Below are 13,533 nucleotides of genomic sequence, written 5' to 3'. Positions count from 1 at the left end.
TCAATCCATCTCTTCAACTCCATCTCTAACTCAGGCTAGCTGGCTGCCTTGCCTCTCATTTCTGCCAGGGCATTTTCAGAAAGGTTTCTTCTTTCCATAGCCAGTCTTGGATTGTTTGCTCAGTTGGAGGAGGACCAAACTGACATTCAGCAGCATGACTTCCATTCACTTTTGCAAACTGGATCACTTTGAACTTGAATTCAACACTGGATAAAAATCTTTTTTTGAGCCATTTCTGGGAAAAACACACCAAAAAGTAACCTAATATACTCATAACAAATGCAAAACAATGAGACAACAAAGGTGAAAAAGCAGGAAATGCAAGTAAAAAAATCTACAACCACAGTATAAGACACTCCCAGTTTTTAGATCCCAAAGTTTTCGAAAAGGGTGCATCTTATGCACAGGAAAACATGGTATGTTATTTCTGTATAATTCCAGTCATTTTCATAGACAAAAACAGTTGAATTTGTTTATTTTAGTCTCAAAAATGAGGAAAGATCTGAAGTGATGCAGAGACAAACTGTATCTTACCTCCAATGGTGCAATCCCTCACAAACTGGGTTGAATGCCTACAATAAGTGAGTGCCTGTTGCTGTTTCTGTGTGTATCACCAGTGTAATGTTTGCGGACTCTTTTATTATGTGTTCATTTTCCATAGATTAGATGATGTATTTCACATATGATTGTATATGATATTTAGTACTGTTGATCTTGATTTTAACTGCCCAGAAAACTACCAGGTAAGGCAATCAGTATATCTGACTCACTCAAGGGGTGCTACTTCTGTTAGGTTCATACAGTGCAAATCCTGACGCTGATATTGTTTATATCCCCCCAGTCATGAACCCCACTGCATGTCACTGATGTAGGAGGTAGACAACACTAAAAAATTCAAGAGGAAATGGTCATTCTATTATATGCCCTAACTAAGAAATCAGTCTTCTATTATTCAACTTAGTTTTACTATAGTAAAGACTTTCAAAAGACAATGGGTGGAAGGGGTACTTTTGTAAAATTGTTCACATGTTGTTATGTTATTTTGGGTAGATAAAATGTGTCATTCTGCTACAACTTCAATAGACGGGGGGGGGGGGGGGAAGTCTGCTTTCTTCCTTCTTTTGGCTGTGGATACCTTGTTCTCATACCCTGAATCATTTTATTAATATCCCTAGGGCTCAGTGAAGAGAGAGGATGAGTGGTATTTTTGTTTCATTTTGTTTTCTTGAGAAAGATAAAGTCACTAATATATAATCTCCTAAAAGTCTGGGACTTTGTTTTTATCTTTGTATCTTCAGCACCTAATGCTTGAATGAATAAATTTGAATATATTCAAATAAATCATATCTTTTATTTACAGAGAGTTTTAAAATATCTAATTTTTATCTTTATTAGCAACTTTGGGAAGTATATAATATTATCCCCATTTTACATATGAAGAAACTGAGGCAGACAGTGAGTAAGTGATTTGCCCAAAGTCACACAGCTAGCAGATGTTAAGGCTGTATTAGAACTCAGGTTTTCCTTACTTCATGTACAGTGATGTCTACCCACTGTGCCAAGAAGTTGTCACAGGTTAATGAATATTATACAGATAGTTAGCTGGTTTAATCAACTATGAAGTCATTCTTTTCTGGATTGCTAGACTGCCAGGGTGTCCTTTCATCTAGTGTTCCAAAAATTTCTTCTAGACTTGGGTGAAACTAATTCAGCCAGGTTGCAAGGTGAGTGGATCCACCTCCTCTGAAGCAACTCTAAGCAAACCATACCCCCCACCCCCATGAATGAATATTAGGAATATTAGCTGTGATCTCAACTCTTCAAAGGCCTTAAGGATAGAATCTCCTGAATTGTTTAAAGTCTCAACCTCAGTAATTTCAAATTAGCCAAGTTTAAGCCAGACCCTGCATGCAGTTAACTCACATTTACCTGATATGGGTCACTAGGAATACAAGAAAAAAAAATTTAATCTTCTCTTAATGAATTCACATTCCAAGGAACTTGCCAACAATTGTATTTGTTTATACACAAGTAGTATACAGTATAAATTGGGGTAGTCTGAAAGGGAACACACAGAGAAAGAAGGACTTGGAAGTATTCTTTTTTTTTTAAATTTTTTGCAAGGCAATGGGCTTAAGTGACTTGCCCAAGGTCACAGAGTTTGGGCAATTATTAAATGGGTAATTATTAAGTGTCTGAAGTCAAATTTGAACACAGATCCTCCTGACTCCAGGGCTGGTGCTCCACTGTGCCATCTAACTGCCCTTGGAAAGTGTTCTTACAGAAGGTAGAGCAACATTTGAAACTTAAAGGAAGCCAGGAAAGTGAGGACACATAAATATTGAGGGAGAGAATTCTAGGTCCAAACAGTGAAAATGCCAAAAGTTGGGAGAGCGTTATGTTTGAGAAATAGAAAGAAGATGAATAACATAAGAACATAGAGTACATGAAAAGTAGTTAAGATATAAGAAGGTTAAAGAGATAGAAAAGGGCCAGTTTATGAAGGATTTTAAATGCCATATAGAGGATTTCATAAATTAAAGTGGGAGCAATAAAGAGCAATATTGACTAGGGGGCTATATGTTTAGACCTGTACTTTAGGAAGAGCAGTTTGAAAGCTTAGTTGAAATAGTATTAAAGCAAGGAGAGACTTGTAGCAAGGAGACCAATCGGCAATCTATTATAATAATCAAAAGGTAATGAGGATCTATATAAATTCTTACTTCATAAGCACCCAGTTTTTTCCAAAAGTATTCCCAATGGCCTTTGTGGGTCTTGTCTTTTTATATTTGTTTGTAATATTTCTGTGCTCTGAAACAGTCAGTTTTTTTAAAAGTTTCATATAGTGATAGGAAATATGTTTATTCTTCAGCAATCCCATTTAGAAGATTCCCTCTTTTAGCTTTTCTTTCTCAAGCAAATCTTATTTTCCCCTTTGCTTATCTTTATTATTTGACTTATCTAAAACTAAAAGAGAGAAATGTAACTCTTCTGCCAGGACAATGGTACTGTCTATGAACTCTTTTGACAGAAATAGACAGGAAGGAAATAAAAATTAGAGGAGAAAGTGATAAAGTAAGTTTAAGTTTTGGACATCCTAAGTTTGAGATGCTTTTGATACATCCAGATGGAAGTCAAAGGAAATATTGAAAATACAGAAATGGAGCTCAGAAGAGAAATCAGTCAATAAACAGGCTAATTTATTCATATATATAGTAATTCTCATATAACCAGACATTTATTCAACAAGCATTTATTAAATATCTATTGTTTGCTGCACTCTCCATTAGAACCCAAGTTAGAAATCATACTCTTAGAAATAAGCAAAGCCATAGGGAAATATGAAATAACATATTATACCTCAATTGATATATGGGCATGCATGCTTTCTTTAGACTTCAGAGTTTTTATCTCCTCCCAAGAACAGAAAATAATTCTTTTTTTCTATGAATAATTTTAAGATGGAATTAGGGAAGGTACTATCTTTTCCCACAATCAAGAGGGCATCTAAATTTTCCTTTATTCACTCAAAATGTAGAATAGTGCCCAGTTACTTCTTTTCTTTTAGAAACAATATGGTATTGTGGAAAGTGTGCCAGACTTGGATTCAAGATTTGGATTCAAATACTGCTTCCAGCTTTTAGCTTGCAGTGTTACCAGGACTAATTCCCCAAAACCTCAGTTTTCTCACACGTAAAAGAAAATAATATGTATTTCACAGGATTATATTTTTGTAAAGCTTACATGAGATAATATATCTCAAGTAAATGTCACATAAACTTTAAAATACTAATGTTTCACATTATCATTCATTGATATCAAAGTTTCTTTCCAAAGAATTGTGCTGTGATAGTATTATAATGCTATTTGCTAAAGGTGATAGGGATACGAGTTCAGAGTGATATTTATTAATAGATAATTCAAACACCAATTAATAAGCCACCATAATTATTTGCCTTCCACCACTTTCTCAAATTGACAGGACAGAATGTTATGACAGAGCCTCTATTTTTAAAGTCAGTGTTTCTCATAGTGTCCCCTGAAATATGAGCATTTAGGCTAATATCCTAAATGAGTCATTTGATTTTTGAAGATTATCGTCTTTTTTTTTTTTTTTTGAGAAATCCCATGTCCTGACTTCAGCCTTCTTTCCAGCATGGGAGAGATCACCACCATTGAGAAATACTCCTCGCTGCTAGGTACAGATGAGGCATTTTCCCCAGCAGGCAATGGTCAGAATCATCTCCCAATTTGATTGTAAATGCAGCTTTGTCCCATTTCATGAACCCCTTTGAGGCAGTCATTGGTGTTTAGTGAGCTGCTACAAGCAACTCATTTCTCCTTTTGCTGAACCTGTTCCAAAGGGTCAAAATTCATCTCCCCTGTGACAGTAGTTTAGGGAGGGGGAAGCTAAAGTAGCCTCTGGCAGAGTTTTCACCTTGAAGAGCAAGTAATAGCCTTGGTTGTTACTTGTAACCACGGAAAACTAAGCCACTTGCCTAAAGGGCTTGAAAGTCAATAACATCAAACTTTTCATCAAATCTATTAAACTATCCCTCTCCCTCTTTTTTTAAATAGATGAGAAGAATAACTTGAGTAGACATAGTTTCAATGAGTCGGTGACTTTAGCATCCTGGAAATGTGCAATCTCAGGACTCATACCCATGTGACTGTAGCAACCAAAAGAGTGAGAATTCTATTTCATCCCCATAATATCTCTAGGGGAGAGAAAAGCAGGCTTTAGAGCTGGGTGCAGAGGGAATAAACTGGAATAATTGGGTGAAACTGAGAAAGATAACTTTAGGTTGAAGAGGGAGGAAGAAAAAAAAGTTTCTCAGGGAGGTGTCAAATCATGATATATACCAAGGAGCAAAAGCTTTAGTTATCTAGACTAAAGTCATGTAAATTGATGTTATAGGTGAATCCACACTGCTCCAGGGAAAGGGCAAATACTCCCAATAGGCTTTTTTTTTTTTGGTTTCCTTTTAATGACACACATAAGAATTTAAAAAAAAAAAACACTTCTTCCTTTCTTTGGAATAAGTCTGCTTATCTAAAAACTGTGCCTAACCTGAAATTCCTGGATTTAAAAAGTCATTGCAGTGTCCCCATAGACAAATGTTGTAAAGGACTTAAGTACTGATGGATTATATTAATAGTCTTCTGCCCCTCTCCATTAGATAATGCTCCTTTTCTGTTTCCTGAATATGTCTGCTTGCCTGATAGAAAGAGGAACAGCATAACATAGTAGAAGTAGTGATAGATTGAAGTCAGGAGGAGCCTGGGTCAGACCTTACTGCTTACTAACTGTGTGACACTGGATAAGTTACTTAATCTTTACGTCTCAGTTGTTTCATCTGCAAGATGGAGATATGAAAAGTACCTACCTTATTGTATTTGCTTTTTTAAAGCCTCCAGATAGTTACCTAGATACTCAGAGTAAAATATAGTCTTTTAGCATTTAAATTCCCTTACAACCCAGTCTATTTCCAAACTCATTGGACATTGGGTCTTATTTGCTTCCCCACTCTGTGACCAGGAAAACTGACCTTCTCTCTGTTCTTCCTATATAACACTGCATGTCCCATTTCCCTCATTTTGCATGGACCATCCTCAATGACTGGAATGAATTTTCTCCTAATCTCCATATCTCCCTTTAAAACACAGCTTAAAAAAATTAGGTTCTACTGAATACATTCCAGCTATCATCTGCTAATGCCTTCACTTCCAAATTACCTAATAGTTAATAATTTTATATTTATTCTTGTCATACTGTTCTGTAGATACTTTGCTTGTTGTCTTTTCCATTAGAATGTGAGCTCCTTGCAAGTAAGGATTGGTTCATTCTTTGTATTTGTATTGCCAATGACTGGAACACATACAAGTGTTTAATAAATATTAATAGATTGATTAATTGAATTTTCAAGCTTCAAAAGGCCAAATAAAGGATAGAAGACATTATTGGGAGAAAAAAAGACCCACCAGCATATTACTTATCTTTGACTAAGAAGGAATATCTGGAAAATGTAGTGGGAGCTATATGTTCTGGGTTCCTCCTAGTCATGTAATTTAGAGAGAGTAACTTTATGACTTCTATGCAATTAGAAATGGTTTAAAGATTCACATGAAGAGGGTACATATACATGGTTTATCATTTTAGTCACTATGGTTCTATGACTTGAAAGAGAAAGATTTTGGATATAATCTTATAATCATAAGATTATAGATTTAGAGTTGGAACATATCTTTGAAACCATTTAATCTAATCCCATCCTACTACAGTTGAGGAAAATGAGGCCCAGAGAGGTGATTTATCCAAGGTCATACAGGTCGTACATGATAGGACAAGGATTTTAACTCAAGGTATCCAACATCCTCTCCGCCATATGATACTTCCCTTCCCTAATAATCTATTAAGAGATCAAAACATTTCATCAATCAATTTTTGCAGAAACTTAAATAAAAGCTTTGTTTTTCTCTTAGACAACCTGAAGTTTTCAATTCCTTTATATCTGAAACTTCATTTCCTATGCAAATTGTCTATATTCTTTAGAATAGCATTTAGATATTATTTTTAACATATTTACTTGAGTTATTTAAGGATTTATGGTTTAAATAATGTTGCTATTTCCCCACATTAACAGCTTACAAACTCCCTTAAAAGATGGTAACTTGATATGGCTAATTCTATAAAGATGCATTTTCTGTAATTAATTGGGGTGATATTTTTATTCAAGAGACAAGCAACCTATAACCTTAATCAGATTTGAAGTCTTTGTAGTTTAAGTAAGATCTGCCAGAGTTTGGACTCTGCTTTCATAATCTTTGGAAAGCAAGGATCCCCTATAACCCACACTGAGATTTTGAAGTAATCCTTAATATAGTACCTCCTGCTATATTTCTAATAAATTCTTGAATGCAATATAGAGTCTTTGAGATATATTTGATGAGGCTTTTTCAACAACTGTAGTTATGAATTCAATGTAGGCACTAGGTTTCATGCTTAAATTATGAAGGTAAAAAAGTGGGATGATTTGTAAATTGTTTTAATTAGAAGAATAAGAAGGACAATGTGTCTTGGAACAGTCTGCTAAAGGGGAGTAAAATGGCTTAAAGACCCTTTAAAAAGAAGGATGGCATTCCAGATCATCTGGGTCTCTTTTAAACCTTGGCTGTGATGCACATATATATTGACAACTTGTAACAGATGTATGATCATGAAGTCTTGAGCCAACCGATGCCTCTTTGAAAAGGAAAATTATTTTTACAAGGAACATTATGAGAGATACTAAAAAATGGGAAGAATAATAACCCTTCATGTGTGATTTCACATATGTGGGAAATATTCATTCTGGCTAAAAGGCGAGTGCACTCAAGCCTGCCATTTCTGTATTGGCGTTCGTCAGTGAAAGCAGATCTACTCAGCCAAAGTTCAGTGCAGTCCATTACAATGGATGATGCTATAATAGGTTGCTCAGAAGGAAACTGCTGTAGGCTTGAACATGTCACACTCTTCTGGTAAATATGTCAATAAGAATTTATTAAATCTTTGTACTTTCAGAGGGATTAGAAGCAAAGGGCCTCTCTCCTCCTCCCAAGAAGAGCAAAGCAAAGAAGTCAGAAAGTGTGAAAGAGTCTAATGAGGGTAGGTGCCATTCATTCTTTCCCTAAAATCATCCAACTACTGTTTGTTAAAGAGAAAAATAATGGATCCTTTTTAATTTATAAAACTGGTCAGGATATCCTCAATTTTTAAGCAGTGTTAGTGTACCATGATTCCCTTCAAGAGCATGTAGATAATGGAAAGATTATTAGCAGTCTATAACTTTATTATTATTTTTCTATTGTTTCCAAATTGCTTATGGCACTATCCTCCCCAAAACACACACACAGACATACATATACATACATACACACTTCTTTAATCTCATTGTTAGGATAAGCATCAGAAAAATATTTATTTGTTTTTAAGGGTTTTTTAAAGTAAATTAAAAAACAACCATGTTCTCAGTATAATGCATTTTCTCTTTCTGCAAAGTGGAAAATTGCAGGTTATTTTTACAAGCAACATTGTCTGAAATTGTATGATGGCTGAGATCAGGATCAATACACATTGCCCAATAACTGAGCTATTGGCTTATTGAGATAATTTGTTCTTCTTTTGAACATATTCCCAGAATCAAGCTACTGCAATGGATGATGAAAACACTTCCTGCTGCACATTTTATTTTGTTTTGCATTGACTATGGAGCTCATTTTTAGCTCTATTTTGCAAAGAAAACAATGGAAATTGAGCAATGAAAAGAGTCTTGTATTGAAATTCAGAAGATCTAGATTCAGATCCTGGTACTGATACCCTTGATCTATTTGACCCTTAGCCAAGTCAGTTTATCTTTTGAGAACTCAGTTTCCTTCTAAGTCATATGAGGCAGTTGGGCTAGATGGCTTTTAAGATCTCTTCTATAGTACCTCATTATCTTGCTTTTTGACTGTCTAAGAAATCTATATCTTGCTTTTGAAAGTCTAAGAACTCTTGGGTAACCAGTGTTACTCTGTTTAGGGTTCTAGAAGAACTACCACTAATAAAACAGTTTGAGCTAAAAAGATCTTAATAAAGACACCATGGTTAACCTTCTAAAAGTTGTAGACATTAAGTGATTGGGGCAGCTAGGCAGTACAGTAGATATAACTCCACTTTTGGAGTCAGGAAGATCTGAATTCAAACATGATCTCAGACAATTATTAGACCTGGACCAGTCACTTAACCCCTACTTGCCTCAGTTCCCCATTTATAAAATGGTGGCAACTTTACTCCAGTATCTTTCCTAAGAAAACCTCATGGACAAAAGTCCATTAAAGGACTCATTCATTTATTCATTAATTTATATATACATTCATTTAATCCCTGGGGAAAGATGAAAAGAAAAATAAACTGGAGTCCTCATCTTGAAGAGATTTATAATCTAATAGAAAAATTTTGTATGTAGAAAATAATTCAAAATAAAATTGGAATATGCATAAGTGAAGTTTGAACAAGGTGCTATTAAAGTTTGTGTAAGAATGATGTCAATTCTGACCAAAAAGATCAGGATTTATTAAAGAAATGACATTTGAACTGGAATTTGAAGGATAGGAATGATTTAAAGAGGTGGAGTTAGGTTGGGAAGAGAATGGAGAAGACATCATAGGCTAGTTAGAAGAGATGTCAGAAGACATTGTCCAACTCCTCCATTTGATAGATGAGGAACCTGAAGCCTAGAGACACTAGGAGTGTTGCCCAAGGTCACCCAACATTCTAATCACACATAAAAGTATAACCAAAGGCCAGAAGATATGGGATATGTTTAAGAAGAACAAATTTTCATTTCAACTTGAGTAGAACATGTAGTGTGACATCAAAAAGGTAACTGTAGATATATTATGTTTGATCTTGAATGTAAGACTAAGGAGTCTGGACTTCCTTTGATAGGCAATGGGGAATGCTTACAGGTTTTCAAAGTGCTTATAATGTGATAAAAGCCATACATTAGGGAAATTATTCTGACAATAGTTTATAGGATGAGTTGAAGGGAAAGAGACCAGAGGTGAAGAAACCTATGAAGAAGATAGCCCTCTTCTTAGCTTTCTTCCAACTGTGAGATTCTGTGTCTGGGGACCATCTCTGATTGACGTACTAGCTTTATGTGCTTTGGGTGAGTCACATCCCCTTTGGAATCAATTGCCCACTCTGAAAAAGGGGTATTGCATGCCTGTTGCATGGATTTGTGAAGAAATTACTTTGTGAATGAGAAAACACTCTACATGTGATCTCTTGAACTTTCTGTTGGTACAAGTGAGCCAGGTAAAAATATTAAGTTGCCTTTTCCCCTGGAGAGTTTCATCCTTCACATTCCTTAACATCAAAGGTATGACATCCTTCAAATGTTTGTTCTTGTTTTTTCTTCCCCATTGAGAACTGTTCTTTTACCCTTTCAGCTTGCCATGTCATGGGTGATACATTTAAGAGTGTTTTCCTCAAAACATGTTTTATCAAAGGAACCCCTGCCTTTTCCCAGAATGAAATGCTTTACTCTCCAACAAATTAAATTACTTTTTAAGACTTCTTCACAGAGTAAGCCAGTGATGTGACTTCCACTGCCCAAACCCAGAATCTGGAGTCTGCATGAGTCATAAAGACTAGGGAGATAATCCCTTCCACTATTTAAGACAGTGCTGGAGATATCATCATGTCAATCACATCATATTTACATGTAAAGGATGAACATGTCCTTGATTCTCTAGGCATGGTAATGTTTGAAGTGTGGTGAGATAGTCTTTCCTAAGGTGATAACTGGGCATACTTTACCCCCCCAAAAAAAGAGGAAGATTTTGGTTATTTCATTACTACTCCCCTGTGCTAGATTACCATGAATGAAAGCAACAGCTGTGTTTAGGCTACTCAGAAAGGTAGAAAATAGACTCACTCAGGATTTTCCGAAATGCATAATTACATAAGAAATGTAAGCTAGAAAAGGCTATAGAGATCACTTAGTCCAACTTTATTTTTAAAATAAATATTTATTTCCTAAATTTCCCCCATATTCCTTCTCCCAACACCTTTCAAAGACATTTTTCTTATAACAAAGAAATTCCTTAAATTTAAATAAATTTTAAATTTATTTTAATATAAATATTTATTAGTATTAAATTAAAATAAATAAAATAAGAAAAAATCAGTGAAATTAACTGATAACATTTTATAAAATATCATAGATAAAGATGTGTTCCCACAGATACTTCTCACACCACAGAAAAGGTGTATTGAGAAGTGTCTTCTTTGGGGCCAAGGTGTGTGTGTGTGTGTGTGTGTGTGTGTGTGTGTGTGTGTGTGTGTGTGTGTGTGTGTGTGTGTGATGCTGTAACAATCATTTCCATTATTTTGTGGTTGTTCTTTCCATAAACATAATTGTAATTATGATGGGGGGGGTTTCCTGACCCTACTTATTTTCTTATTTTATCTTTCTACAGTTCATTTATATCTTTCCATGTTTCCCTGTATCACTGCTATTATTCCCTACCTGGGAAGGTAAGAGGTGCAATGGATAGAGTACCAGACCTGGACTCAGGAAGACTCATCTTCCTGACTTCAAATCTGGGCTCAGAAATTTACTAGTTATATGACCCTGGGCAACTCATTTAACCCCATTTGTCTCAGTTTCCTCATCTGTAAAATGGGCCAACCAAGGAAATGGCAGACTACTCCAAGTGTCTTTGTCAAGAAAACCTTAAATGGGGTCAGGAGGAGTTGGATGCAAATGAAATGACTAAACAACAATTTTTTTTCCTATACTACAGTCATATTCATGAACCACAGTTTGTTTAGTCATTTGACAGTAGGAGACATCTACTTTTAAAAAATTCTTTTCTACCACAAAGAATGCTATTACAAATATGTTGGTACATAGGGAATCTTTCTCATTGATTTAGTCCAACCTTGGAGATTATAATCTTTTTGAGTACAGGGATTATTACCTTTTATTTCTTTTTTGTATTCTCAGTGCTTAGCACTGGCACACAATAAATGATCATTAAATGCTTATTAACTGATCAGTTGATTACTGGAAGACCAAGAAAAAGAAGAAATTTTTTTAGCGATTGATCCCACAGTACTTTGTTCAATAGGCAAACTGCCTCTCAATTCTACAAGTCACCATCCAGGCCTCCTCATACAATGGAGCATGTTATGGTTTAAAAATTTTGTTTCAGGGATCCATCCAACACCAGCAAGACCTCTTTCTTGAGGTCCTTTAGGCATTGTTTTCTTCTGTGGATTTTTGTACTTTTTTTCTTTTTGACCAATTTCACTTTTTAAGGAGAGTTTTTCCTTTCTCCATTTTTTTGGTGCTTCATCTTCCAAGTTGTTGAATCTTTTTTCCATGATTATTTGACCAATTTTTCTTCTACCTCTCCTCTTTGATTTTTTAAATCTTTTGTGAGCTCTTCCAGGTAGATTTTTGGGGTCTGACACCAATTCATATTTCTCTCTGAAGCTTGACATGTAGATGTTTTGACATTGTTGTCCTCTTCTGAGTTTGTATTTTGATCTTTCCTATCACTATACAAGCTTTCTATGAACTTTTTTGTTTTTTGTTCATTTTCCACCCCATTTTATGACATTCAAAGGTGATCTCTGCCCTTGGAGAACAGGAGGTACTGTCTCAAGCTTCTTCTACTGGGGTTCAGGGGCCTGGTCACTGTCTTTCTGTTCCAGGGTCTCTGGGGACTCACAGGCCTGACCATCAGCCTGATGTATAGGAGCTGAAGTTCTCACTGCTGGTCCACTATGGCCTGTTGACCCATGGACTTTCCAGCTCTGCTGATCTGTGCTAGGGCTAGAGGGTCTCCCACTAGCTTGCCAAAATACTGCCTGGGCTGGGCAGCAATCTCCTTTTACCCAATTGAAGCAAACCTTTCCTGCAATCCTTCTGAGTTATTTTGGACTGGGAAATTGTTTCACCCCACCCTTTTGTAGATTTAGAATTCATTTTGAGGCAAAATTTAAAGTTGTCTCAAGGGGAATTGGGGAGGGCTCAGGCAACTTTATGCCTTTTTTCTTCTATCTTCTTAAGCTCTTTTAGACCAAAATATTTATTGTGTTTAGAGATTTGTTCTCTGCATATTCCCAAAGCTCCCAAACTTTCCTCCCTTTTTACCTTTTGCCTGGATGTTTACAATGTGTTATTAGTGCTGAGCTACTAGGGGGCCAGTCCCCATTTCATGGTGGGGACTTGTAATTTTATTAGTGTAGGAAGTTCACCAGGGGAAGTTCCATCTGCCAATGGAGACCGGCACCTGCTCTGCAGCCGAAGAGTTTTAGAGAGATACCTGGTACTTTGAGAGTCTAAACGATTTTTCCAGAGTCTCATAGGATATGTCAGGGGAAGGACTTGAGTCTGGTGATTCTAACTCTTAGGTCAGCTCTGTAACAATGTCTTCATGTAACTATAGGCTCTAAGCTCTGCATTCATGCTATACCTACACTTAAAATGGTCTTGAAAATTTCTCAAGTTTGAGGCTTCCTGTGCTATAAAATGAATTCATTTCCTGCCAGATAAATTGGGATAGTTAAATACATAATAATGCTTTTTGATTGACTGAATTTACATATAACAAGGGGCTCCTATACACATTCTCACATACCTGCTTTGGGAATAGAAAGGACTGATTAACAGCTAGATTGTAGCTGTCTGTATTCTGCAAATCACTGTGACACAGTATATGACAGATGGGGAAATCATCCCAGCTTCATTGTTTCTAACACCCTCCCACACCCACCCCCCACCCCCCTGAGGACCGTATCACTACTTTAGCTTGCTCCAAGTTTGGCTTCCATCCATAGTACACACAGCAGTGTCCACTGCTGGTAACTGGGAGACTTTTCCAGAGTATCACAGATTTTGAGCTGGAAAGGACTTTAGAGGTCATCTAATTCAGTTCCATCATTTTTACAAATGAGGAAACAAGCCCAGAAAGTTTTAGTTGTTTGCCAGTAGA

The 13,533-nt window shown here is 36.0% G+C and overlaps 1 protein-coding gene across 3 annotated transcripts in view; it reads left to right on the top strand.

The window, feature by feature from the left end:
• The window catches only part of MACROD2 (mono-ADP ribosylhydrolase 2), a 2,318,796-nt gene that overhangs the window by 2,110,515 nt on the left and 194,748 nt on the right, over positions 1 to 13,533 (top strand). For 2 of the 3 annotated variants that reach the window (XM_074209420.1, XM_074209419.1), the window contains exon 10: positions 7,562 to 7,645. The exons of the other annotated variant lie outside the window; for it this stretch is intronic. In XM_074209420.1, coding sequence (XP_074065521.1) covers positions 7,562 to 7,645 — 84 coding nt within the window. The remainder of the gene's footprint in view (positions 1 to 7,561; positions 7,646 to 13,533) is intronic. 3 annotated transcript variants of the gene reach the window in all.

This window comes from Macrotis lagotis, chromosome 1 (assembly GCF_037893015.1).
Source record: "Macrotis lagotis isolate mMagLag1 chromosome 1, bilby.v1.9.chrom.fasta, whole genome shotgun sequence".
NCBI lineage: Eukaryota > Metazoa > Chordata > Mammalia > Peramelemorphia > Peramelidae > Macrotis > Macrotis lagotis.
Note: the sequence above shows the minus strand (reverse complement) of the source record. Positions and strands in the feature narration are given on the sequence as shown.